Source organism: Colletotrichum higginsianum, chromosome 3, assembly GCF_001672515.1.
Source record: "Colletotrichum higginsianum IMI 349063 chromosome 3, whole genome shotgun sequence".
Lineage (NCBI taxonomy): Eukaryota > Fungi > Ascomycota > Sordariomycetes > Glomerellales > Glomerellaceae > Colletotrichum > Colletotrichum higginsianum.
The window spans coordinates 2646289-2672588 of record NC_030956.1 but is presented as its reverse complement, the minus strand read 5'-3'; the positions used below and the strand labels follow the sequence as shown (position 1 = coordinate 2672588).

The window sequence follows — 26300 nt, the reverse complement described above, 5'->3', positions numbered from 1 at the left end:
ATCGACGGCGACGACAGGATCAGCTGCAAATTCGGGCCTCCCCGGACTGACGGGACGATGGGCGAGCCCCTAACCTACAGGTCAAGGTTGCAGTGACGGCGACAAATCCGCGCAGTCCCTGAATCTCGGAGCAACCATCTTCCATCGGGTGTGCCAGTTGTCGTGAGCTCATTTTCAGAGGGTGGGGGAGATGGGTGGATGGATAGATGGAGAGAAGGGCGGCCGGCGACGCAGCCAAGATACGCTTCAAGGTTGTGACTAGCGCCCGTAGTAGCAACGGCTCTCAATATCCGTAGGGTTGACATGTTGGAGGTTAATTAAAGTGTTTGACGGTCTGTGGCACCAGATGTGGGCTGGTGCCATCTTTGTCCACCATTCGGAGGAATAATGTCGCACTATTTGACTAGTCTCTGAGCTTGTCTCGGTATGCCCACTGCGCTGGGCTCGGCAGCCTGTCGTCCTCCCTGTCTCGTCGCCGGCCGGCCCTCTTAATCTCTCGCGCATCGTGTCAGTTGACGATGAGGCGATATGTGAGTATCGGCCGGGCAAAGCGGCAACTGAAAATGATGATCGTCGAAATTGCGACTTGGACTTGCCATTATGCTACAATTGCCTCGTGGCAAAAGCGATGGGATCTCCCTTCCCCGCCCTCAAGCGAAAGATTCTCGTGTTCCCGTCTGACGTTCAACGGATCGCGCAAGGCGCTCTTCGCTCCATGTCATTAACTCCCTAGCGCTCTCGGTAGTCAGATTTGACAGGCCGCAAGCCGCAACACCATCGCTTTTCGTACGGGGCTCGCAGGTCTGACGGGCCAGGCCTGCAGCATCGCTCTAGCCACGGACAGGTTAGCCTGATGGCAGTGTGGAGATGGGAAAGGGTCAGTTCGCACCTAGCTCAGCACCTCCAACAAGGCTACCGATGCAAACGTGTAAGAGAAGAATGGCAATCCTTGTCGTCGACTCTCGTCCGAGCCATCTCGGCTCAGATGACACGGCATCTGCCTCATCGATCGAAAATCTGTGGAAACAGACGAACTTGATCAACGGCCAACGGGATTCGATTGGCCCGTTATTGCCTGGTCGACTGCAGGCTGCCAGTAACAGCGGTGGTATCCTGTGCAGCGCCATACCCTTTGGCCCTTGAAGATGTGAGATAGGAAGCGGTTTTGCATCGGTACCCTGGAAACGCCAAGCCTCCCCCCCTTCTTCCTCCCCGGGGTAAGGGGGAGAGACACGTGCAGGACGAAGATAGCTACAACAGCCCAGGCCCTCCGACTGGCAGAAACATCCCGTGAATAGGGCTGGTGGACCAAGTCAAAGTGTCGACGAGGTACTGCCCTGGCACTTGGGGGAATATCACCCCGCCGCTGGTTGTGTTTGTCAGCCGTCCTCCGCCGCCCATTCTGATGAGCCTTGTGACGTGAGCAGAGCGACTCACGCAGTGGCGCATTTCGCAGAAAGTGGCTGACTCAATACACGCAACTTCGCTGTGCCCCGGAATGCCGTGGTGCCCGAAAGAAACACCCGAGAAGTAAAGTGAGAACGAGATGAAGTCGGCCAATGTTATTTTGCCAAAAAAAAAATTTGAGGCGATTACCAATAGAACTATTGTACAGGCGGCACACCCAACGGTTCCCCCAAGAGGCTTCAGGTACACATCACACCGAACACCAGACAATAGGTTGGCCGACATCAGAAGAGACGGGGCCGCAGGGTCGTCGACGATTGGGCGAGCCGACAGCTGGAGAGGCAGGAGTGCGAGGGCGTTGGGGGGAGAACAGAAGGAACAAAAAAGGTTTCGGCATCGCCAACAGCCGCCCCTTCTGTAATCCCTGCACCGGTTTGAAGCACCGACTGTGCCGTACCGCACTAGTCCAAGAAAGGCATAGCAAAAGAAGGTTTTCTCCTAGTGCCCCCCAGATTTGGGGGCTCAAGTCCAACGTCAAACCTTGTTTTCTTCAACCACGCAGCCAGGGGCTCGGGCTTTTTGGGCGACACGACGAAACCAAGACGTGTTACATCACTGCTTCACCTCATCGCCACTCAATGCCTGTCTCAAGCCTCTGTCTACTGTTCTCTGGCGCGCGCGCACACACACACACACAACCAGGCGTACGCGCATACTCAACCAGCCAGTAGTTGCACCACCATTCGCTCGCCCGCCTTATGCCTCTGCAGCCCCCCGTTCTCCCATTGGTCGTTTTGTCTTTTTTTCGAGCATTAGTCTCTCTCCATCACTACGATGTAGGTTGAAAGGCAGGAAGGCAATATGTGTAAGGGGTGGGAGGGGCACATAGCACCAGGCATCAGTCCAGCCAAAGCTGGCGTAGTTATAATGAGCATGGTTGGCATGCCGCGCCCAGCCCTGTCTTCCATGTCCTGAGCCCACTCTCGACGATGACCAAGGCCAGATGCGATGCCGTCTTGTGGCTCCTCGCATTCATCTTCTAACAAGCAACATGCACGTCACGATATGTTCGCCCCATCTGAGCCCCTCACTGCCCATCATCCAGTTGCCGGCCGAGCTGAGGTACAGACTGCTTCTCATTCGCCCGCTCCTGGGCTCGTGGCCTTCCTCCTCGTCTGGATAGCCTGTTATTCCCACCCTTGCCTGGGCCCCTCCCCCCGAGTCTGGCATCCTCTGTTAGACAACCCACCAATGCATCTCACCCTTGCCCAAGATTGGACTTGGGCCCCATTTGGCGGTTTGGCTAACTCTCCGGACCTCATCTGGCCCGCGCGGGGGCCCTTCCTGAGTCTCCCTTGCCAGGCCCTACTGAGGTGGGCCTCTCTCCCTCTCGCGCTCTTTTTCGCTTTTCTGTGATGCCTTTTTGACCTCTTTATGCGACGTTCCCTCGCCTCTACTCTGACCGTTGGACTTCTGGCAGTGGTCTCTCCCACATTCAGGCCGGCCCCTTTCCTTTCTCTTGAGTGGCTGGTCCTTTCGCTCCTTGTTTCTATTCGTAGGTCCCAACTTTGCCTAGTGTCTGTTTCGTCTGGTCCGCCCTTCGTCCAAGAGCGGCACTCCTCTCCAGTCCATCCTGTCTTTTCACTTACTCTTTTCACTTCTCCATCCCATCCGTTCCGTTCTCCATCCTCTCTCTTCCTTCCCTCCATCATCCTCATCCTTTCACATTGTGTGTTTTTTTCTTTCTTTTCCCCCCCCCTCCTTCGACAGGGACATCTTCGACCGGTCTATGGATTAGATGGTTCGGAAAGCGATTTAATATCTGGCACCGCTGCGGCTCGACGCCTGCGCTCTCTCATCTCTTCGACCAGTGCCAGGTGAATAATCGACGAGATGGACAGCTGGGGATATGGTGACCTGTGGACGCGGGCTAATGCCGACGGCGTGACGACGGGCGGCGGCAATGGCGTGGGGGATTCATTACGAGGCCCCTTCAAGGCTACGAGCAACTCGACGTCGGCCATCGTCAACCAGTTCCGTTTCCAGGCCGCGAAATCGATTCGAACCTCGACCATCATCCTCGCTGTTTTCAACGTCGTCGCTGCCTTCGCCACAGCAATCGGGATCTTCTGGGACGGATATGCAACGGCCAAGAGGAACAACCAAAAGTTCGGCTTCAGGTACGCCAACTAACTAGCACCCGTGCGAACGAGGACCGCTGGCTAACCACCCCCCCTCACAACAGAACACATGGTTTCACATTTGTTGGACCTGCCGAGTCCTTTCCGCTGATCCTGTCTGTCGGAATTGTCGTCCAGGGCATCGTCTTCGCTGTTGCACAGTCGACTGGACTCGACCACCTTTTGACCCTGGGGTGCACCATCACCTCCCAGATGATGCTGCCCGGTTCGTGACTCCCACGCCCCGACCACATGAGCCTCGCTAACCGTCTCCGCAGCGGTCTTTATTGTTCCTTATATTCAATTAGTATTCGCCCTGGAGGTGGCCTTCCGGTCTCTGCGAAAGAACCCGCTGCCGCCTCGCAGCAAGTGGAACGTCACGATTTGCCTCGCCATCGTCGGCACTTTCCTTCTTGCCACCTATCTCGTTACTCTCTTTGTCCGCCCTCCCAATTTCTGCTTCGCCTCGCTCTTCTGGTTCGTCCAGCGCTGGAAGGAGGGATGTTTCGTCCTGCTTACCTTCATCTCGGTGGCACTGCTTGCCTCGACTCTTATCATTTTCTTCCGCCTCCATAACAATGCCAAGATAGAGAACAGCGAACGTGTCGCCGCCTCCAGGATGGTCTACTTCCTGGCGGTCGCCTTCATTTCGACTGTGAGTAAACCGGTCCCTTCCCGTGCGGATGTCATCAAACTGACAGCGGCCAGACTCTTCTCGTCCCCTTCTTCTTCAACCTTTCCTTTACGGAACAGCGGGGCGCCACGGGACAGTCCCTTACGCTATCCATGATCGCCTCTGTTGTCGCCAACGTGTCTGGCTTAATGACTGGCGGCTTGCACCTATTCTTGCGATCAAATACCCTCTCCACTATCGGCCCCCGCCAGAGTGGAAAGTGGGAGTCGGATCGTAAGAAGCTCAAGGCCGGAATTCGGGTCTATAATGGTGACGATGAATACGAAAACCACATGATGAATCCCGTCGGCCAGGCACGATCCCTTCGACGGATGGACAGCACCGATAGCCTAGTGCCTGAGAAGGAGGAAGAGGCACGCATTGAAAGCCCCTCCGGCTCACCCACCTACGCGAACCCTCTCCGATCAAATGCCGTCTGGCAGCCGGCTCGTTCTCCTGTGAAGACACCCGAGCCCGCCCAGGTCTCAACCTACCAGGTCCCCAAAGCCCACGCTCGCAAGAGATCATACTCCTTGTTTCCATCCGAACAACAGAACAACAACACCAAGTCGATCACCTTGCTTCCGGCCAAGACATACGCCCCCGGTGCAAGGATCCCTGACGAGGATGAGATGATGCTTCTCAGACCTCCTCCATCAATGCACCCTCAGGGCTTCCGCCATCGTCGCGATTCTTCCCTCGCTTCGTCGGCCACTGTGCAGATCGGCCTTCGTCTATCAAACGTCGATGACATGCCGCCTCTTGACTCGCACTACTTCCAGAACAACGCCAGCGTCAACAGTCTGAGCTGCCCTGACGACAGGGACGTCGAGCCCTCCAAGCGGCCCAGTCCCTTGGCGCAGGTCGATGTTGCCAGCGACAGCGGGTCGTCTGACTCGGAGGAGGATGGAACCTTGGTGTCATCGCCCATCCGTCGCGAGAAGGATCTGCGGATGAGGGCTCTCCCGTCTGTTCCCAGGGTCACCGTGCCTAGGCAGTCGCAGCTGCAAGAGCAAGAGCCGGAGCAGCTCACCCTCAGCCCGGCGGTCTACCGACCCGAAAGCCCACAGAAGACCAGAGTCACTAGCCCTCAGGGCGTTGGCTTCAACACTCCCGCGCAGCGCAAGAAGGCGCCTATCAAGTGCACCAAGCAGAATTGCCAATGTTCTGGTCAGCACGACAAGCGCGACTGGATCTGAAGCTAGCTGCACTGCCGCCGACATTCTCCCGTTCGGAAGTCATGAATTAGACGAACGAACTCTTCCATGACGGGCGGTAAAAGCGTTTGGTCCGACCTTCGTGGTCCCATACCGGAGTTGACGGCGCACCCCAACACGGCTTTCTTCTTCTCTTATATTTACTATTTTTTATTTCATTGGATGGCGTTTTTTCCCTTTTTCTGCGGAGATACCTGTACGACATAAAGTCTACATATTATTTGTTTTGTTTTATCTCTCCGACGATGCTTCTGCGACGACGCACTGTGTACGATGTGTGGACAGGCAAGGCTTTCGTTGGAGAGCGTGGGGGCCTAGGAAAGGTAACTAACTCTAGAGTACTGGGACTCTAAATAAAAATGAATGGACGGATGGGTGGACACGATGGGTATGATTAGTTATGAGATGGACCGGAGAGCGGAGGTAAAAGCCACTAGAGAGGGCATCTATACTACTGAAGGCACGGTAGCTCAATGAATCAAAAGTGCTCAAACAAACTGCTAGTTGTTCCCCTTTTGTGGCTGTGACATCAACACTTGCGTGTAAGGAATAGCAAGCCCTGGGTGTGAGAAGGGGCTGGGAGCAGCAGCAACAGGCAGGCAAGGTTCGTTCGGTCCTACGTGATAAAACTGATTGAAGAAGATATGCCGGGCTTTATTTGCCCTTCTGTTGGTCTGCATCCACGCGCCTCTCCTCCCACTTGTCCCAGCCAGCTTGGCAGGGGTCCTCCTCCACCACGAGGTCCCGGAATCTGAAAAGCCGCGCAATGGGGGTCTGCAAGCCCCAAGCCAAGAGGCCTAGGTCCCTCGCGATGGCCGTGACCGCGAACCAGGCGACGGCGCACACGGACCCGGCCAGGCACCCGACCAGCACCTGCTTGACGGTGTGGTAGTCGAGGTATATCCGGCTCCAGGCCACCGCGGCGGCGATGGCGAGCGCGGCGGCGCTGACGACGACGCGCTCGACGAGCGAGTACGGGCGGTGGTGCCGCCGCGCAGACGAGGGCCGGTGCCTGACCAGCAGGAACAGGGCGAGGAAGATGGACCAGTAGGCGACGAACTGGGCGTGGGAGCTGGGCATGCCGTAGCCCTTGCCGTGGATGCGGCGGGGTCGCTCCTCCTTGATGAGGCGCTTGAGGGCGAAGTTGATGGCCTCGCAACCCAGCTGGCCGGCGAACATGAGAGCGATCTCGACCTCGCGGGTGGACCAGATCAGGGTCGCGTAGACTATGCATAGGGCCTGCGGGAGCAGGGCGAGCCAGGCGCACAGGAATGAGAGGGGGTCATCGGGGTCCTACGACGAGATTCTGTCAGTATTTTTGGGGGCGACGAGAGAAGAGGGAGGAAGAGGGGGAGCGTGTTGGTCTCACATAGTAGACGTGGGTAAGGGAGAGCGAGGCTAGAGGTCTCGTGTCTTGGTCCATGACTTTCAACAGCGCAGCTTCCACTGCATTCCCAGTCTCAGCTCAGGTTCTGATGGCTGCCTCTCTAGGCAAGTCGGTGTTCTTAACAAGAATGAAAGAAGACTCAAGAGCGAGGCTCCATGTGACCTAGGAAAGAAGGGGGGGGGGGAGAGGGGGTTGAAATGCTGTGGCAGACGAGATTCCAACTCCTCCTAGCGGCTGGTAAAGTTAGAGCAGACGTCGCGGATCGTGGTGCACAGCACTCCAGAAAATGTCAAAGTGCTGCTGTGCTGTGCTGTGCTGTGCTGGCAGGCGCAGTTGCCAGCTTATTCTCATCTCCATATTTGCATAACTACGTCAGGTTGCATAGATCCAAGCTCAGGCCAATAGGGAGGGAGCTCTGTACCCCCACCGATGGAAATAGTGCAACCCGGGGGAGGATGGGCGGCGTTGCCAAAGACGCAAGAGCTGATTAGATAACCCCTGTCTTTCTTTTGTTCTTTTTCTGCCCGCTGCCCCGCGATTCCCGACGGCAAAGGAGTCATCATTGCCCATTGTCTGTCAGTCACACCGCGCCAGGCCAGCCCTTTTTTTAATTCCATATTATTCAGGGCTGTCTTGCACCAGCAGCTCGCAAAAGTAGCGCAACTGGAAACCCTTTGCCACTTTAGCCCGAAAAGAGTGTACCAGAAAAGAATGGTCTTACCATAGCCGGTCGCACTTCTCGCGTGTTCCTCAGCCGTTTCCGTTATTACCAAATAAAACCACCACCATTTATGCGACTTCGCCACTCGTTTCTTTCCTTCGCTGCGTCGCAAATACTTATCTCTATATGTTCGTCGCTAATCCACAGGAGCGCAAACTCTTCACATACTCTGCGCGGCCTCTGACAAAACATCAAGCAAGGAGCCTCGACTCACTTCCACAGCCGGCTCCGAAAGCATGAGATACGCCATCCTCAACCGGTAGCAATGGACGACGACAGCGACGACCCGCGTCAAGACGAGCTTGGCTCCTTGCAGGCTATCTTCCCCGAGATTCAGCCCGACGACCGGCGCCCCTACTGCTTCACAATCGAACTACCGGTTCACCCCGCAAAGCCCGTCACCGTCACGTTCCCCGCCGCCGCCAATGCCGAAGATGCTGCCGCTGCCCAGCTGCTCCCGGGCGCCGAACCCCGCGTCGATTCCCACGAGCTCTCTCACCTCCCCGCCGTCGTGGTCCGCATCGACTTGCCTGAGGGCTACCCGTCAGAGAAGCCGCCTAACGTCAGTATAAGCACATCGCCACCGTGGCTTACCAGGGACGTCACAAAGAAGTTGGAGGGAGACGGCCAGCGACTATGGGAGGAAATGGGCCGCGATATGGTCGTCTTCACGTACATTGACCATATCCAACAAGCGTCGGACGATGTTTTTGGCATGGTTGACGGGAATGGCACTCTGGAGATTGATCCGTCGCACAAGATCGCCATCTTGGACTACGACATAGAAGCTACTCGAGCTTCGTTTGAGAAGGAGACCTTTGATTGCGGCATCTGTCTAGGTACGGGGATTCTGCGATTGACGGCTGACGGCTGTCGGCGCTTAACCGCTAACCTGCCGCGCAGATCCCAAGAAAGGTTCCGTGTGCCACAAAATGCTCGACTGCGGACACATATTCTGTATCCAATGCTTGCAGGAATTCTACGACAATGCCATTACGGAGGGGGACCTGGCAACCGTCCGCTGCCTTGCTCCGAATTGCTCCAAAGAGCGCGCCGAGGCCGGGCGGAGCTCGGGCAAGGGCAAGAAACGCAAGGTCAAAACGTCCATCAGCCCCAGTGAACTGCTGCAGATGGGCCTGTCCCAGGAGACGGTGACTCGTTACGTGACCCTCAAGTACAAGAATGAGCTCGAGTCCGACAAGAACACCATATACTGCCCCCGATCGTGGTGCCAGGGCGCTGCGAGATCCAAAAAGCACAGGAAACCTGAGGGGCTGGAGGTTGTCGATGAGAGTTCGGACGAAGACACGGAGGACGAGGAAGGCGCCGAGGGGCAAGGCGGCGCGAACGGAAAGAAGATCAAGGCTTTCAACAGCGGAGACCTACTGGCCATTTGCGAGGACTGCGGCTTCGCCTTTTGCAGCCGCTGCTACCAGTCATGGCATGGCGAGTTCTACCGCTGCATGCCAAAACGGGATCAGGGCGAGCTCTCGGCCGAGGAGCAGGCCTCAATCGACTACATCAATCTGCACACGACGCCATGCCCGACATGCGGAGCCACGGCGCAGAAGAGCCACGGGTGCAACCACATGATTTGCTTCCGCTGCGCCTCGCACTTTTGCTATCTATGCTCGGCCTGGCTAGACCCCAGGAACCCATATGCCCACTTCAACGAACAGCCCAATGGCAAGTTCACGTCGTGCTACATGCGCCTTTGGGAGCTCGAAGCCGGTGATGGCGACAATGTCGACTATGGCTTCGCTGGCGGTGCGCGAGAGGCGCAGAACGAGGCCCCCGAGCCCGTCGAGATCATCGACATTATCCCTGAGATCGAGGAGCCGGACGATAGCGAGTCAGATACAGAGGCGGATGATGTCCACGGGCCACCGCCTCCTCCGGCGGGCGGTGTTGCGCGAGAGGGACCGCTCGTTCTGCGTATCGGGGCCGACCCCGCTCCCCGCGGCGGTCGAGGGGGAGCAGCGGGAGCGGGAGCAGCCCACGGTCCTGTCCCGCCGGCCGCGCCACCGGCGCCGGTCAACCCTGCTAGACGAGGCGGCCCTCTAGTGCGAGGCGCACGTGGTGGGCGTGGAAACAGAGGCGTTGATGCTCGTGGCGGTCGGCGGCAGAACCCGCCGAGAAACCAGGCGCACCGGGTGCCCGTCGTCAACAGGAACGGGGAGATCGGTATCGGCTTGGTCCAGGACGGTGAGCTCGACCCGGTGCAGGAGGCCTGGATCAGACGCTTCGTGCAGATGGCCCTGGACGACGAGGAAGACGACAGCGACGAGGGATGAAGTTGTTTGTGTGGCCGAGGTACAGGCAGCAGGATACGATACAGTCCGGGTGATAGACATGAGAGCGTCAGGCGCTTGTGGCAAGGCAACTTGGAGATGGACGACGGGACGACAGATCTGACAAGACCATTAATGACCCTAATGAGCTATCGAACCTTTGGCTGAGAATATTGTGCGCCGCGCATGTGATGAAACCGCATCCTTAACCGGCATCGTAACGAGAGGCACATCGCCAACCCCCCCCCCCCCCCCCCCCCCCTTTTTTCTCAACCGCCGGCTTTTGGACCAAGAGGTTGAACTCGGCTTCTGCCAAAAGGAGAGGGGAAGTTCTATGAGTGGCCCTAGCCCCTTCTCCCATGCGGAAATCCGAAAACTTACTTCCCCTGTGCCATCCGATGAGTAATTGACCGGGGAGAGAAGAGATTGATGCGCTAGATGGGACAAGCAGTGGTACGGTATTTCGCGTCTTCTTGTGCGCCAACTTACCCACTCGAGGAGGGAACGGGTTGCCATCAACGGGGCTTAGGGGGGCAGGCAGAGACGCCCCCGACTGAACTGCGTTGTTCCGCGCCCAGTCCCGTCCGTCAGCCGAGCCGATCCATCAACACTTCCTCCTCCTCTTCCACCGCACCGCAGAGGATAGAATCGAATTCGACGACGACGCGAGGATACTCGCTCTGCCACGCGCGCGGGATTTCTAGGCCGCTCTCGTCTGGGGGCCTCGGAGTGCATTCCGGCTCGGGGGAGGGGGGGAGACCAGCGGGAAGCGTCGAACATCCTCATCCCCTTGGTCTACTCCGCACCTCGATCAGTAAAAGTCAACTATCTATTATCTCATGGTGCCAAGTCCCACCCGATGCGGCATGTTGCTGTTACCCCCCCTCTTATGTTACAATGTCGCTCTCTTGCTTGTGATTTCCACAGGATCTGACGACGGCATCTGTTTATATAACCCATCCATTCACTCATTCATCTGCCCATCTGTTCATCGCGGAAGATATGATTGGCAATATCAAACCTGCCCGCCCGCCGCCTCTCCTCCCTTTCCCACAAAAAAGAGACACATACGTGTCTGTTCACAAAAGAGGTTGGGGCGAGGACATGGACAGACCAGGCCCTTGTAAGCAAAGGCAATAAAGGGGTCATGGGGACGCCCCAAGAGAGAACCAAACAAGGAGCAGAACTACAATACAAAAGTCTGGGGCCTGCAATTGAAGAAAATCCTCAGCGTGCCATCGAATCCAACGCCGCTTGGACGAAGAGGCTCTCCCTCACTCTCTTTCTCTTACCCTCCCCCCCCCCCCCCCTCTCTCTGTTTCTCCATGTCTTGTCATTCCCTTAGCTCCTGCACGCCGCACGCCTCGCTCAAGATGCTCCAGCACTCTTGTCACAACCCACCCCCAGTATGCTCCGGCGGGCGGACATGTAGGATACCACGCACGCGTGCCTCCCAGTCTCACCTACGCCTGGCGTGGGCGACTGCGCGGGCGATGGACGACTCCGTGACGCCTTTCCAAGATCTAGTCCTAGCCCCGTCACCTCCTTCGGCGCCCCATCCCTCCAAGTCATGGGAGAGTGGTGCTGGAGGGGGAAGAAGGTAGAAGTCGGAAAAGGCTTATCACGCAAGGCACAGCGCACCTTCGAGCAAATGGTGGGGGAGGTGAACCGGAAAGGAAGCGACAGAAAGAGAGAGAGAGAGTGTGTGTGTGAGAGAGAGACAGAGACATAGCAGCACAGGCTCGAGGTATGTGCCAGGCGAAAAGGGGTCGAGGGGGACCCTCGGAGTTGCTGAGAAACGACTGCTACTCTGCCAACCTCACAACGGTCGCGGCTTTCCCTCCCGTCGCCACCCCCTACGAAAGAAAGCAGTTTGGTGAGGGACGGAGATAGGTAGGGTGCTGGCGGCAGTGGTCGGTCTAGATGTTAGAAACGACCACGAGCCGAAGCCGCCCAGGGGGTGTCAAGCTAGCTGGTGGCCATTGGCCAACCTGCGTGGACTACCTAAGGTAGCCAGACATCTAGCCATACCTCGACCCTAATCACTCACCGGGCTGGCCTTCGTCTACTGGGTCCGGACAGGACATTGCCCAGATCTCGCGGGCCCGCCTGTATGCTCATTTGCGAGGACAGAAGACGGGCCACGAAACCCGAAACCGGCCAGGCAGACCGGAGGCGTGGCAGCCGAACATCAGAAGTAAACGATCCGAAAAAGTGCCACGGCACTAACACAGTTCGCTACATTTACACAGAGCGTTGCAGGAGTCAGGGAAAGCGGGGTGGAGGGCATGGGTGAGAAGGGGGGATGGAAGGTGGTGAGGATTGAGTCGAGTCGATGTCCATCCACCCAAGTTGAAAGACCCCGGATCCAAGGTCTTAAGACCAAGGCCCTTAGCGCAAAGCCTCCATACTCCGTACACCATATGTCCCATGACAGGGAAAACATGAGGCAGATGAAGAGTGAGCTAGAGAAAGAGAGAGGGGGGGAGAGAGATGGATACCACGACATGGTGAGAGCAAATGGAGGAGGGGTGCCACCTATCAAGCTCTGGATCGCCGGTGCGTATGCAACCCGGGTGCACACCTTCCTCAATGTCAGAGTTGATCCGTTGCGTGCAACGTTGATGAAGAGAGAGACAGCACAACCCTATTGTCATCGTCGTCGTGGTCATGCCGAGGATGTTGCCGCCCGCTGCTACCTACGGAACACTAAAACCCGCGGCAAGGACTCTGAAAAAGAGAGAGGCTAGGTAAAAGCCATAATCTCATGTGGCCCGCGATCTACGGGGGAGGGGGTCGACTCTCGTTGGATGGTGATCGTTCCATCTGCAAGCCGGGCCTTGCCAAAGTTTGCACACGCTCTCCTATCTTCTTCTCTCCCTCACAGAACACTGCCCACATGGATCACGGACTCGGGGAGGGTGAGCCGGATGGGGACCAAGCACACGTCGACGACGCTGTTGAGGATGTGGAGACGGGGTCCAAGTGCCGCGGGTTCTGGAGGAGTCACGAAATACCTCACGTCGTAATCTTGCTGATGGATTCTCGTCGGACTTTGCAGTTTCCTTTTGGCCCAAGACAAGTGGAGTGTCGCCAAGAGCGGTCATAGCAAGCTATGGGCGAGATATAGAGCGTAGGAAAGATACGAATGCGTTGTACGCACGCCCAAGAGACAGAGACGGTCGACGAGGCGGGCGTCGCAGACGGACCAGACCACCAGGGCCGCAAGACAAACATGAATAGAAGCCCGGGCCAGAGTCAGCCAGGGAGGAGGGAGCAGAAAAAGGTTTCTTGTCTCTGCGACCCTAGGTCCACTTTTGATTCGGAGAGAATCCTGCGATTCAATACGACCTTACAGCGCCGCGGAGGAGGGAGAGGAAGGGGGGGCGAGAGGGTTTCAACAGGACCTTGTTCTAACAATCGCGCGAGTCGCTCTGGCATGAGATATCGAGGCCGGGGGCCATCATAATCGTACGAAGAAGCCGCTCTCGCGCCCTCTTTTCCAGTTGTACATTCGTCATTGCGCCAGGTTTCTGTCGGCGGACAATGTGAACGAGGCAGGCGGGGAAGACGAGCGTCGTCCAGGTCTGGGGATTGATGGACACAGGGGGGCCCTAAGGGTGGTGGCACCGGAGGGACGACAACACCAACGCAGGACGCGGCATCCAGCTACCCCTACTTGGTTCTTCCTCTGCGCCTTGTCCGGGGAAGCGAGCCGGAGAGGCGAGTTCGGCCACACTGTCCGCACGCGGTCTGCCAGCTTGCCTCAGCATTCTAGACCGCCATGCCGCACCGCCCGTCGATGACAGCTTCGTATGCCTGCTTTGCCTGCGACCATCCAAGTGATCTGTGTGCCTACGATCTCTTTCCGGGGGGAAGGGGCGGACTTGGCCATGTACCACCGAACCCGTCTCACAATGGGCTTTTGCCATCGTCGATGCAGAAGCCGTATGGGACTGCGCGGTCACAAAAGCACTCCGACAAGAGCCGGATGTGTGACCGCGGAAAATACTATGCAGGACTCCAGGGGCAAGTAAGCAAAGGGTGGTCATTGCAGCTTCAGGAGGTGGGCGTTCGACGGAACCAGTCGCGACACAGCTCCAGACCGGTGAATTCTCTTCCGCCTAGAACCTCGGGGCCGATAGAGGATGGCGGGTGCCGTCCGCCGTTGTGAAGGAAAAGGGGGCCGGGATACCCACGGCCGACCGCCATATAATCGGAATGTTGTTTACATGTCCTCCCCTTGCCGAGGGGCCATTGGTACGTCTTGTGCATACGTAGTAAACAGCGATGTTATTGCAGCATCAGCAACGGATCCAGCCCTTCTCTCTTGCCACAGGCGTCTGTCCGGCAGGCCCCAAGCATTGCGAACAGACCCGGTTGCGAGCACTGGCGAGATGCAGGGTCTGCACGAGAAGGAAGGGCCAGACGTGGTCCACGGTAGTTAGGTCTGCTTGTGGATGTGACGCCCATCGTCGTCAACCATGGTCTCTCACGTTGTAAGGTGGAAGTTGAGACAGGCTAGGCTGTATGGCAACGGAGGAACTGCTCGAGTGGGGATAACGGGCCTGCACTACAGACGCCACGATCAAAAGCAGCCGCACCTTGTTTCTCCTGTTGACGTCTCGCCTCCCCCAAGAGGCTAGGTAATCTCAGCGGCCAAAGTCCAACAAGTAAGCCAATTGGTCGAGGAGATTGGCATTGGTCGGCATAGCGCGACTTAGCATTCGGCCCTTCCAGGCTAAATGGAGGTCGTTAAACGGGAACAGGGGATAGCGGTGCCGGTCAAGTCCCCCCGTGCCTTGGCTCATGGTCGTCGACAGAAACAAGCAATGGCCGGGCCCCGGAAAACCAAAGCGCCCTCCACACCAGCCAGCAATAACACCACCACCATCATCATCATCATCATCATTTTGGAATTGATGCAAAATAAAGAAAATAAAAAAAGAATAAAAAAAAGGACGAAAGGTAGGAAGAAAGAAGAAAAAGAGATGACAAGCACAGGATAGAGGGGAGGACAGGGGCTGCAGCGGATGGGTCGAAGATGTTGGCATTTGCGGGGTATTCGTGCACTAAGTCTTTGTACATGGCCTGGCCTGTCAAAGGATCTAAAAGACGATTCAATTTAGTTGTTTTCACGACATTTGAATCTTGCATTTGTCGATGGGTGATGGACGGGGTATTAAGGCCCTGTTGCACGACCGCTTGGCGAGACTAACTCAACCCCATCGTCCATCTGTCCCCCCCCCCCCCAGTATTCTCCATCGGCCAATATCCGTCCCCATCACCATCCGTCGTTCGTGCATGGTCGGTCGGCAAGCCGGACCTGTCTTGTTGGTACGTCGCTCCAGAGTCGTCTCACAGCCCCAATACTGCCGCGGATCCTCCCTCCCTCCCTCTCTCTCTCTCTCTCTCATATTCCTTTTCTTTTTTATTCCCCTTTCCCTTCTTGTAGCAGGGCCGAAATTGACTGTGTCTGGGGAGGGGGGAGTCGAAACAAATCCAAGGAACGATAGGGCTGCACCGCCACATATCCGACAGCGATGCAAATTGCTTCTGTTCCAAGTCGAGAGAAGACATGGAGCATGGACAATGCCACCGCCTTCGGCCGAAGTTTCCCTGTTGCGTTATTCGTCCTGCCATGCCCATGCAGGCAATCTCGGATGATAAGTGCAGCATTGAGCGTCATCATTTTCCGACGACGGCATGCCAGTTCACCATTCCCTTAGCAAGGGCACGGCGCATCTGATGAGTGGTGGAAGGCGATGAAGAGCCGCCGAGTCGTATTCTGGGTTTAAATGCTGCCATGACGCCTCCGCCTTGCCTGTTTTTGCTCCGTGACCGGCTATGTTTGTTTGGGTGACCCGGTCTGGACTTTGCAGCCGGGTTCAACCCTTCCCTCCCCCCCCTTTCGACAGCCAGAGAAAGAGAGACAGAGAGCAAAATCAGATTGCAGCTCCTCGCAGCAATAAGCGCGCCAGTACGGAGACCCTGCCGATGATGGAGATGTCCTTGGCCCTTATGTAGGTCGTTCGGTCCAGGTTCTCCTCTAGGCCCTGAAAGCCTTTCTGATCGCCTCAGTCATTTGCTAATTGTCGACACCCTGGCACGCTCTCGGAACGTGAGGCCGATTTGGAAGGCTAGTCGGCGCGGCAGGTGCGAAAACGCAACTGTCTATTCGGCTTTCTGGCGTTCTGTCGTCAAGCGTGGCAATGCGCTCAGGCCGCCCCCTCTCTCCCCCAAACCTAGGTACGGCCTACCTAGAAACATCTCCCAGAATCGGCGCTAAGTGTGTGGGAAGCTGGACGGCTCACGCGCCACGAGATCGTTTCCACCATCTGATCCAGGCACTCGCTCGTTTGTGTCGCCTCGGTTCGATGGCTTTGTGCAAGTCGAGTTACCCGGCGGCAATGCTACTGGTTCTGTCAGTCGGTGTCCTGGTCGTGGGTTTCTTGTTTTTTGTTATTTTATCCTTTATTTTCTGTCCTGTAATTAAGAGCAAGAGTTGGACACTGTGCTGGGTGAACCGAGCAGGGCTTGCCATGTTGCGCTTCTCGCGGGATGTCCCCATCGCGATTCAGTCCCCAAGTTCATCTAATGATTGTGCGCAGGTACGGATGCTTGTGGGCTGCTCGACGGCAAGCACGCCCTTGGAAGATGCGCAACCAAACCAACATACAGTCGAATGACGACGAACTAAACTTTGTTGACAAGCCCACCCGTGTGGCGGCTTACTCCCAGTCAGTGCGCTTGCGGCCAACGGCGCTGCCGACTGGAGCCAAGGAGGGGGCGGCCGTTGGCATTTGCCGGAGAGATCAGCGCCAGGGCTGTAGCGGCCGTCGCTGACTCAACACTGACAACACTTATTCCGGCCAAACAATCAAATATTAGGCAGTGAGGACCCCCGGTGACACCCAGTTCGACCTGGAAAGCCGCTCCCAATCCAGCAGATGATGAACAACGGGCGGCTGCTCCTTCTTGGGGCCTCGAGGCCGTGGGATTCGGGATATGGGAAAAGAAAAGATGCGTTTCCCAATCGAGCGACAGGTTGCTTACGAGGACGGGGGGCATGTTCCCAAAAGGGTATGCTCTGCCGGTAACGTGCCCCGAAGGAGCTTAGACCCCAGTTGCTGCCAGATTAATTCGTCCATGACCGGAGAGATGTGGGTAACGATTGCAGGGGGCGGCCCTCTTCGGTAAAGACGGTTTGCAACTGTAGCAAGGTCCAGACGAGATGCTTGGTACAGAGAATCAGGGAGTCTTGCGCCATTCTCGTGTGCTCCCGTCCTCCGTCCCCCGTTCTCCCCCTGAGTCCGTCATCCCCTGGACTTGTTTCCTGCTTGTCTGGGTGGGGTTCAGTAGGAATGGTCGTACGTCGTCTAGCAATGCCACCAAGAGCCGATTGCCGCGCGAGAACGAAGCCACGGTCTTTGAAGCCCTCATTTCATCCCCGCCTCTGTGGCGCCCTCAGGACAGGTTGCCCTCCGTCGATACATTGCAGTCCCGTGGCTTGTTGGAGCTTGTCTCCAGCCAGGCTCCATGCTCTTAGAGCAACCCCGACTCGGAGAATTGATGACAGAGAACATTGGACGCGTCGGGTTGCAACGCGAAACCCATCAAATGAGGTGAGCCTACCGTCTGGAGCTGACCTTTTTGTGTCGCATGGCTGCCGCACACGTTCCAATCCATTGTGTTGACGGCCTAAACACCTGAGGCTCCCGCTAGCTATCGTACGGAGCCATCGAAAATGCGTCCTGAGATGTGTTGTTGCGTGTCGATTCCAGCAGGTTTGAAGCCGAAACAACGAGAGTAATGAAAACGCGGGTTTTTGCTTTTCACCAACGGACAAATTAGTGCATCCACAAAACGTCGGCATTGCAATGTATCGATGTGCCTTCACAGGATAGGGGACGATGAGAAAGGGCCATTCTTGGTTGTAGGGGTATAACACATAGCAGATATAGACCTTAGCCCGCTTAATATGGTCATGGGTGGGAAAGGGGATAATCTCGGTCTTGCAACCCACAAACAAGAACTGCGAAGCTGTCGTTTCCCAGAAACAAACCCCCGACCCTCGCGTGTAAAAATAACAGAAACCTGGCCTTGGGGGACCAGGAATTGCCGTAAACCACAACGGCAAGCAAGCCCCTTAACTGCAGGGGGCTACATGTTAGTAATTGGTGGTCTGTGTTGACCGAGTCGCAACTTGCGGCTGTTGATGGCGCTGCTGTTTATCTGATGTGAGTTCGTGTTTCCCATGTCTGCACAGCCCGGTCGAGCCCTGTCCAGTGTTTCGATCTCGAAACACAGGCCAACACCAAACCGGTCATGGATCGAGAGGGTCGGAAACAGTCTGCCACTGAGTGCCGTGCTTCTCTGCTCAGAGACATTTCTCCACCATGAGAAGGATGACGAGAAACCCCGAGGCATGAAAGCCCTTTCAATGGCCAATCATACACCTGGTGGATCGAGCAGCGGCCAAGGCGTGACTGGGCCCATCAAGGCCGTTAGGGGCTCCTTGGTGGACCGACTAGGATGATAGCTGGTCAGACAAGCAAGCGGCAAGCCACCTGCACCAAGAAATCCGCCTCGACGAGAGGCGTGACGGGCCCCCGTGCCCGCGCGATCTCACAGGAAATTCGCCGTGAACCCCCTTGGACCACCCCGGATGGTTACATCCAGCAAGGGGTGCTTCCACCGCGAACGTTGGTCTGTGACGAGGTCTGCAACTTGAACGGGGGGCGTACTCTTTAGGTGAGGGGCGTCAAGAATACCGCAGAAATTGTACCAGCTCCGGACACGCATCACCTGTGGATTGCGAGAATTGAACGAGTAGTCCTGCGAAAGTTCTCAGAGAAGATTGATATTACCAGGGGCCAGACTAGGGAGAAGACTCAGCCTCTGGGGGCACAGACCTTTTCTTGGTTTGGTGGAGGGCAAGCGGGTAGTTGACAGCGGGAAAACAGGCCGTCCAGGGTGGTGTGTGACCCTCGGTGGTGTAGCTCTAGACGCTCCCGCAGTGGCGGTACAGGAGGAACCGTGATCGACCATGTAGCCGTGCCGCCGGGGACTGCCAGTCAAGGCTGTCTCCAAGAGAGGGGAGTCGTACGACAATCATTTAGCGGCATCCCGAAAGAGCGATTCGTAGAGGTGCTCGGCAAGTCGACGTGGTGGTTGTTATTGCTTGTCTGTTGTCAACTTGCCGTGTTCGGTAAACGGAGATTGTGAGGCTTCGTTCCGGGACCTACGAATTGCAAAAGCAGTCGATGAAAGACGCACGTACCGACCTGACCCGCAACTCGCTTGCATGCGGAGCGAGAACACCGCGGCAATGAATAGACGGTGCCATGAATGGGAAGAATAAGTCGGCCTACGCTCTATACTGGCGGCTGATCAGGTCCGTTGTAGAAAGTTGCTGGTTCAAGCGGTGCTCTCTGAGGCCAGCTCCAGATGCTGAAAATTGCATCGAAGGTCAGCGCGGGAATAGTCATGTGCACAGACACAAGGCTAAGATGCGGTCTACAATGTCGATTCTGAAGTGAACTGGTCCGAAGTTGATGTAGTTCCCGCAGCGTACTACACTGCTGTGCATCGATTAGCGTTGTCACTTGCATGCGTAGCTCAACGGCTTGGATTGTCGGTGCAGAAAAGCGAAGACCAGCAGTCGTGTCCACACTCGCTGACACCTGCTGTCAGGTACTGTGAGTAGGAGAGGCATCATCCTGTTTGTGAGGGGCTGACTAGGTAGCGAGAGCGAGCAATAGATACTTGAGCCGGTATAGAAGCGAACTGGCAGGTCGAGGCAAAGTAGACGCATCGACATGGACCAAGGGGAATAAAACGCGTTACCGCGGCAAAGCAAAGTAGGATTGGCGTCAGGACGGGCAAACAGCGAAGACGAGACCGGCTTGATGTGACGACAAGGTAAGGTAAGACAAGGCATCGCAGTCCGGAAGCGCGATGTGGGATGAGATACGGTACCTACCTAGATAAATGAAGGTGAAGGCGAAGATCGAACTGGACTCGCCGCTGAAATCTACGAGCTGAAGGGTAACCAATAGCGGAAGGCAAGGTGCATCGAGTACGTAGAGCGAAGGAACCGAATGCAACGGCGCTGGCGAGAGTCGCGATAGACTTTGACTTTGGGCGGGCCAAACAAACGGGAGTAGGCGTTGCGACGTACCTGAGAAGGAAACACGAGCGGTTGTGCGCTTCGATCCCGTCCACCCCTCTCTGTCTGCTTTCTAGAGCGCGCACGCGCACACACATACACACGCAGTATAGCGAGTCTCATTGTGGGGACGTGGAGAAGGTGACGGTGATGTGCCCTCGATGAGGTGACTTGCTTGTGGGCGTGGGCGAGGATCAAGGCGGGCGGGGGTCTGTGTGCCGGTCCAGGGTCCTGATCATGATGTCGAAGGTCCCGGGCCTCAGGGGTGTTAATTGGAGGGGAGGTGGCAGGAGCAGGCACAGCAAGGCGACTCGAGTCGTTGCCCTGCGGTCTGCGAAGTGAAGAGGAGCCGTGATCCACCGAGCCTGCTGTCGATAGTCAATAGTGCGCTGCGACGACAGGGAGGTAGGCAGTTGGGCAGGTGTTGACACGGCATGTTCAGAGCAGAAAGCAAGCCGAATTGCTTAGGTAGGTATGTATGTATGTAGGTAGGGTAGCGTAGGACAGGTCAGGTTTCCATCCACAAAGCAAGAAGAAGGTTCAGCGGATAAAGTGGGATGGAAAGGGAGCCGTCGTCGAATGTTTGGCACAAGAATCGGAGACCGGACGAAAAGCCGTGAGAAGTGGGTAGGCAGGCAATGCCCGTGGCATTCCAGGCCCGTAATTTAATTTGGGCGGACCTCACGTAGAAAGGGAAGAATGGGTGTGTCGTTGTTCGCAGCAGGAAGCCACAGTTATCTCTTGAAGGGGGATAAAAGATAGAGAGAGAGATGGAGAAGGAAAAGTGCACCTAGACTTCTCATTGGAAGTGTAGACTGAGGGACGGGCCTGTTGTAGACATGTGAATACCTACTTAGATATCCGTGACTGGGTACAAATATCCGTTCATACTTGCTCTCTGCAAGTGCAAAAGCTCAAGTGGAAAGAACAGGTGGGTTGGCGGAAGGAGCACGCACACGTACGTTCCCGGACCTGTGACCCGTGTGAGGAGGTCCGACAGATGATACGTCCCTATCTGGGCAGAAATTTCGAATGGGGGAGGCAGGAGCACCTCAGGAAGAAAGATGGGAGGTGGAGCCGGGCCCATTAGGGGATACGATGCTGACTGGCCGGCTCCTCAGCGGGATTGATTCAGTCCCCCGGCTCTGATGGCACTTTTAGCCTGGTCAACCCTGTCCGGTCCAATTTGAGTTTTCTAGTCGGTGCGGGTTTAATATCGGTACCACACACTGTGAGGGGCACTGTATTCTCCAGCGTCAAAACATGCAAGAACTATCCACTCAATGACCGTCCAAGCGCTGCTGGAGTGGCGGGCATGCTGGATTAGGCGCTGGGAAATGGAACTGGACAAGAGGCCTGGCACGCATGGTGGCCTGGACCTGGGTAAGGGGTCGGTGAAGAAGAAGAAGACGGGGGAGCTCGCGATGGTGGCACTGGTGGTCGCTGTGCCGGGGTCCATGGTAGTGACGAACCTGGCCGGTGACGGGGCGAACAACGGGGTGACGGAGATGGAGGGGGTTGATGGTGGATGAGAGGGCGCGAGGTTGGCACGAGGCATCAACGATGGAGGGGGGGCACAGTTAACAAGGCTCTAAAATGGGAAACTTGGGAACGTCTGCCTCCGGTCGCCGGGCGGTGCTTTGCTGCATTCCGTCTCTTCCCCCGACCACCCGACGACATCACACATTAGAGGGAGGAGCCACCAGATTCATACCTACCTACGTACGGAGTAGAGGCAAGAGTCGAGCCACGAGCCACCAATGAGCCATGAGCTCATGGCACGGACGAAGAAGAAGGAGGGGCCGAGACGAGAGTTACACTAGCAGAAGCAGATGCAGATGTCAGTGTCATTCGACACCTGCTTAGACTAAGGATCTACATGGGCCAGTTTTGGATGCGAGACTTACCAGAGCAGTGTCCAACATATCCGTAGACTACTATACTTTACGAGTGTGTGCTCCCAGTTTGCGCAGCGCACCAAGAAGCTTCGGGTTACGGTCTACTTACGCACCCGCGCCTACTCTGGCTCCTGCCTCCCTCCTCTTTCCTTCCTCCGGCGAGGGCTTGCTCCGGATTCCGGCCCCGTTCCGCCTCTCTTAACCTTGACCTTGACCTTGCAAAACGACGCGACACGACACGACACCTAGGAGCAATGACCATGGGCCATGGCTTTGATCACGGGCTAGTTATTTGCTGTACCTAGAACCCCGACTCTTCTCTAGTTGCGCCTTTTCTGGCGATTCTGTCTTTATATTGCCAGTCGGAAACACCCTGCATACCCGCATCGACTTCCCTGCTGCACGACCCGACTCGCTCCAAAAGGTCTGTTCCTTGCCGACCAACTGAGGCAATTGGGCCGACCTACCTGTATGCAGAGGCCCGGTACTGAACCGTGAATTCCTTGGAGGAAGAGGGAGGGGACATGTCGTCGAGTCGTCAATGGTCGCCGTCGGCAACCCGCACCTCAATCAATGTCCGTCAACGCGATCGTGTCTGGTAGAAGCATCAACGCCGGATATTGTCTTACCTAACCCTGGTTCAATAGCCTTGGACCCAGTCACCAGTTCAAAATCGAGAATCAAAGGGGCGCAGCACCTTCCCATATGGTATTAAGACGATGCGCGTAAGCCAAAGTACCGTGGACGGATAGCTCCTCAAGCGTGACTTCATTCCTGGCCGACGACCTCAGGCATCTTTGTAGCACAACGCCTTGGAAGCGTTACGTCCCGCCCCTCGTGTCCGCTTCAGCCCAAGCCCCCTTGGCCGGACGACACTCCGATCGCATCTCGCTCGGGAGACGGCTCGCGAACGATTCTTCCATCGGTTGGCCAGCCTGCCAGCTTGTCCCTCGGCACTCGCGTCGACACGAGTATGCAGCTGGTGATTGACCACCTTCTAGAGGCACCTCACCTTTTGCCGCGCACGCCGCCTTGCTCGACCTGGCCAATGTGGTCACCGCCGCCACAGCGAGACCCTAGGCCACCGACCCTTCTCAACAGCCATATTCGGCCGCCACTGCAGCCGTGGCTCGAAGCTTCTGCGACTACTGCAATAGCTGCGTCTCCTTTGCATGTACCCGGCCGTGACCCTTTCCTCCCCTCGGCGCGCCCCCCGTACCAAGACGTCGTCCAAGGCCAAGCAGAAGCACAAGCACACCAAGCCAAGGTCGAGATCTCCACCACCCCAAAGGCACGGCGTTTCTAGGGACCGCATAGTGCCCGCACTTTGAATCCTCTGTACCTTGCCTCTCGATGAGGTGAGGTCAGGAAGGCAGGCGGTCAGCCGCCATCACCTGTCCTCAATCACACAACGATTCCCTCACCCATGTCGGTACATGGAAGCAGCTCAGGTACCTTACACAACCGTCCAGACGCCTGCAAATGGCAAGCAGGCATGCCTCCCCTCTCACTTCCACGTCGGTTACCATTGCCTCTGCTACACTGCTTACGGGTGCCGTTACTGTTCTTCCCCGGGGCTACGGGTGAGACAGCTATCCTCCGCGACGTCCTGCCATATCACCCCAGGACGATGCTTACCGATTTGCTGAGCCCCCTTCCGTGTCGATTTTTTTTTTTTTTTGCGTTGACTCGATTATTTACCATGCATACTGGGACGCGATAGGTAAAATTGCGATCCCCCCCCTTTTCTTTTCTCGTTTCTATTTGGGTGAAAAGACCGATAGTCTCTTAATTTTCCGTGTTTCCCGGGGACTCCCTCCTCCTCGCTTTGGTAAGGAGAAGGTGAGCGAGGTATCCAAGCGCCCCTCAATCCCGAGCCCAAAGCAGACAGAGAGAGGCTGGAGCCTGGAGAGTATGATTCAAAGGGGGGCGAGCCAGAGAAAGTGAGAGAGGGGGTAAAGGAGAAAAGGAAACAAAAATACAAAGATATTCTGCGCACAATTGCCAGGTACCTAGACAAGAATGTGGCAGCACGATGCCAAAGATGCGATGCGACTGGTTCGTAGGATTCCTGACACGGCACCTCGATTTTGGTCGAGTGGGTTACACATGGACAGAGGGGGACTACGGGGACAGCGATACGTACCCATGTATCCCCCCCCCGGTTACAATCCGGGTTCCATCAACTGCCATGATGAGGACCGACCCATCAACCCTGCGCCTTTTGCGGACCCCTGGTCCGGGTGCGGGCACAGACTGTTAGCTTCCCCTTTCAGGAACTCCTCCCACGAACATGCCTGTACTCCTCCGCATCTCTGCTTCGCGCTCTTTTTTATTTCTCTTTCTCTCTCTGTCTCTCTTTCTCTCTCACTCAGGGTTTCTGCGGTCTTTGCATTACTCCAAATTGTGTTATGTGGTTTTCGTACCTCTGTACCTCCTTCTTCCCTGACGATCGTCCGTCGTTGCCACTTCGCGTCACTTGTTTCTCGGATCGTTGCTGACTGGTAACATCGTCTGCGGTCCTCAACCATAAACTCTCGCTGTTTCTCCCCCCTTCTTTTTCGTCGCCGCCCACTACAACTATGAACACCTTGGCCGAAAACCGGCTATGGCGAAAGAGAGCGAAGAGGGCCCAGGAGATTACGCCTGGCCCATAGGGTCGTTAGCGCCCATGTATGTAAGTCATAACGGATCTCCAGATGAGTCTAATCATGCGCAATGAGGCCTTGGGATACGCAACCGACAGCATCGCGAGTCGTGGGACCGCATTCGATATGCCATGGCATCAAGCATTCTTGACCGGCCGGCCCAACTACCTTCCTCTTCCTCACAAGAGACCCAGGTCTTCTCGGCCTGCCTTCGTCAACCCACACCCCTCGCAAGAAATGCCAATCCGGCATGTACTTCTTACTGCGCGGCATGTCTGGTCCTCTACAGAGTCATGGCACTTGTTGACCTGACGGCGGAGCCCGAGCAAAAGAAGAGCAAAGTTACCACTTGAACGAATTACGCCGTTCATAGCCTTGCTTTTGGAAACCACCCCCCTCCCCTTCCGCCAAACAACGGCGGCGATGGGGGAGGGGTCAGAGACATTTCCTCTTGCCTGACCAGCCCGCCAGCAAAAGCCTCAGTCAGGCGCCTGTGTCTATTATATTAACCGTCTCTTAATATTGCCTGCCCACTCCACCATACCCGGACAGGGATGTCGCGACTGGATATGTGCCCCAAGCGAATTCAACTCGTCCCCTGGTCTCTCGCAATCTTGTGAACCGATTCTCTTCCCCTCCCTTTCCCCCTCCCCTTCCCTCTTCCACACGCCCCTTACCACACACACACCTTTCCGTTTCCTGCCTTTCATCGGCGTGTCTGCCCAACGGCCATATAGAAAATTTACGGGTCACTGGCCTACGACGGCCGTCGGAGGATTCTCTGTCTAGTCTTCTCATCAAGCTACGCCCCCCCCCTCCATGACACCAAGGCATTCCGCTGGGGATTTTCCATTGGTCAGCAGGAGGGGGCGAGGGGCCTTGCCAGCCTACGATTTCTCCTCGAGAGATGGTCCCCGTGTGCCTCCGTACGATCCATGCTAGGTTCTTCTCCGTCCCTCCATCTCGGCGGAGCTACTTACCGCACAGCACATGCCACCCTGCTCGCCGGGGTCAGTAGTGCCAACACTGGAGGCTTGCCGTCAACTCTCTTCCATGCCTTTTGTTGCTAGCAATGCCAGTTTGTGCAAGGGATTGGCTCGCGCGTCCGGCAGAAGCGGGGATGCGTTGAAGCGTGCGTGCTAGGAATGGGAGAGACGGGGAGAGTAAGCAGCGAGACACAGAGAGAAGGGGGAAGGAGCGACAGAGAGAAAGAAGGAGAGAGAGAGAGAGAGAGAGAGAGAGAGAGTGTGTGTGTGTGTGTCTACTGCTACTCCTTATGCGTGTGTCCAACTGGGGCTGCTCGACCCGCGTGCGTCCACGATAGCTACCTGGGTACGTAGGCAGATGTATCCGTATGCAACTTGCCTATCGCAAGTTTTTGTGTGGGTGCAGGTATGGATGTGCGAGGTAATTGTAGTGTGTACGTACGGTTCACCAGGTAGACCGATTATTCGTACCTATGGAGTAGACGAATAGGCGTTCTCGGTCCGCAGTTTCCACGCTGAAGCTCTCCCTCCTTCACCATGCTCTCTCTCTCTCTCTCTCTCCCTCTCTCTCGCGAGACCGGATGCCATGGATGCATTTTCACAACCCATAGAAAACTGCTGCTGCTGCTGTTACTACTGCTGCGACAGGACTAGAACTCCTTGAATCTGGTAATCCTGAACTGTGCTCGTTTGTTCTTATCGAACCGTTTCAGTGCCGCCC

The 26300-nt window shown here is 56.3% G+C and overlaps 5 protein-coding genes across 5 annotated transcripts; 3 read left to right on the top strand and 2 right to left on the bottom strand.

The window, feature by feature from the left end:
• Positions 1–3300: 3300 nt before the first annotated feature.
• CH63R_04348 (uncharacterized protein) lies at positions 3301–5459 on the top strand (the record flags this gene model as incomplete). Its single annotated transcript, XM_018299323.1, has 4 exons — positions 3301–3587; positions 3653–3813; positions 3866–4242; positions 4296–5459. 4 exons carry the CDS (start codon positions 3301–3303, stop codon positions 5457–5459), a joined length of 1989 nt encoding a protein of 662 aa, XP_018160569.1.
• A 672-nt stretch (positions 5460–6131) lies between these two features.
• CH63R_04347 (PAP2 superfamily protein) lies at positions 6132–6900 on the bottom strand (the record flags this gene model as incomplete). The annotated part of the gene is made up of 2 exons (XM_018299322.1): positions 6132–6770; positions 6847–6900. The coding sequence occupies 2 exons, from the start codon at positions 6898–6900 to the stop codon at positions 6132–6134; spliced, it is 693 nt and encodes a 230-aa protein (XP_018160568.1).
• A 950-nt stretch (positions 6901–7850) lies between these two features.
• On the top strand, positions 7851–9879 carry CH63R_04346 (RWD domain-containing protein; the record flags this gene model as incomplete). Its single annotated transcript, XM_018299321.1, has 2 exons — positions 7851–8424; positions 8489–9879. 2 exons carry the CDS (start codon positions 7851–7853, stop codon positions 9877–9879), a joined length of 1965 nt encoding a protein of 654 aa, XP_018160567.1.
• A 10033-nt stretch (positions 9880–19912) lies between these two features.
• CH63R_04345 (uncharacterized protein) lies at positions 19913–21134 on the bottom strand (the record flags this gene model as incomplete). Its single annotated transcript, XM_018299320.1, has 2 exons — positions 19913–20378; positions 21010–21134. The coding sequence occupies 2 exons, from the start codon at positions 21132–21134 to the stop codon at positions 19913–19915; spliced, it is 591 nt and encodes a 196-aa protein (XP_018160566.1).
• Positions 21135–21330: 196 nt separating this feature from the next.
• CH63R_04344 (uncharacterized protein) lies at positions 21331–21579 on the top strand (the record flags this gene model as incomplete). The annotated part of the gene is made up of 1 exon (XM_018299319.1): positions 21331–21579. The coding sequence occupies one exon, from the start codon at positions 21331–21333 to the stop codon at positions 21577–21579; it is 249 nt and encodes an 82-aa protein (XP_018160565.1).
• Positions 21580–26300: the final 4721 nt, after the last annotated feature.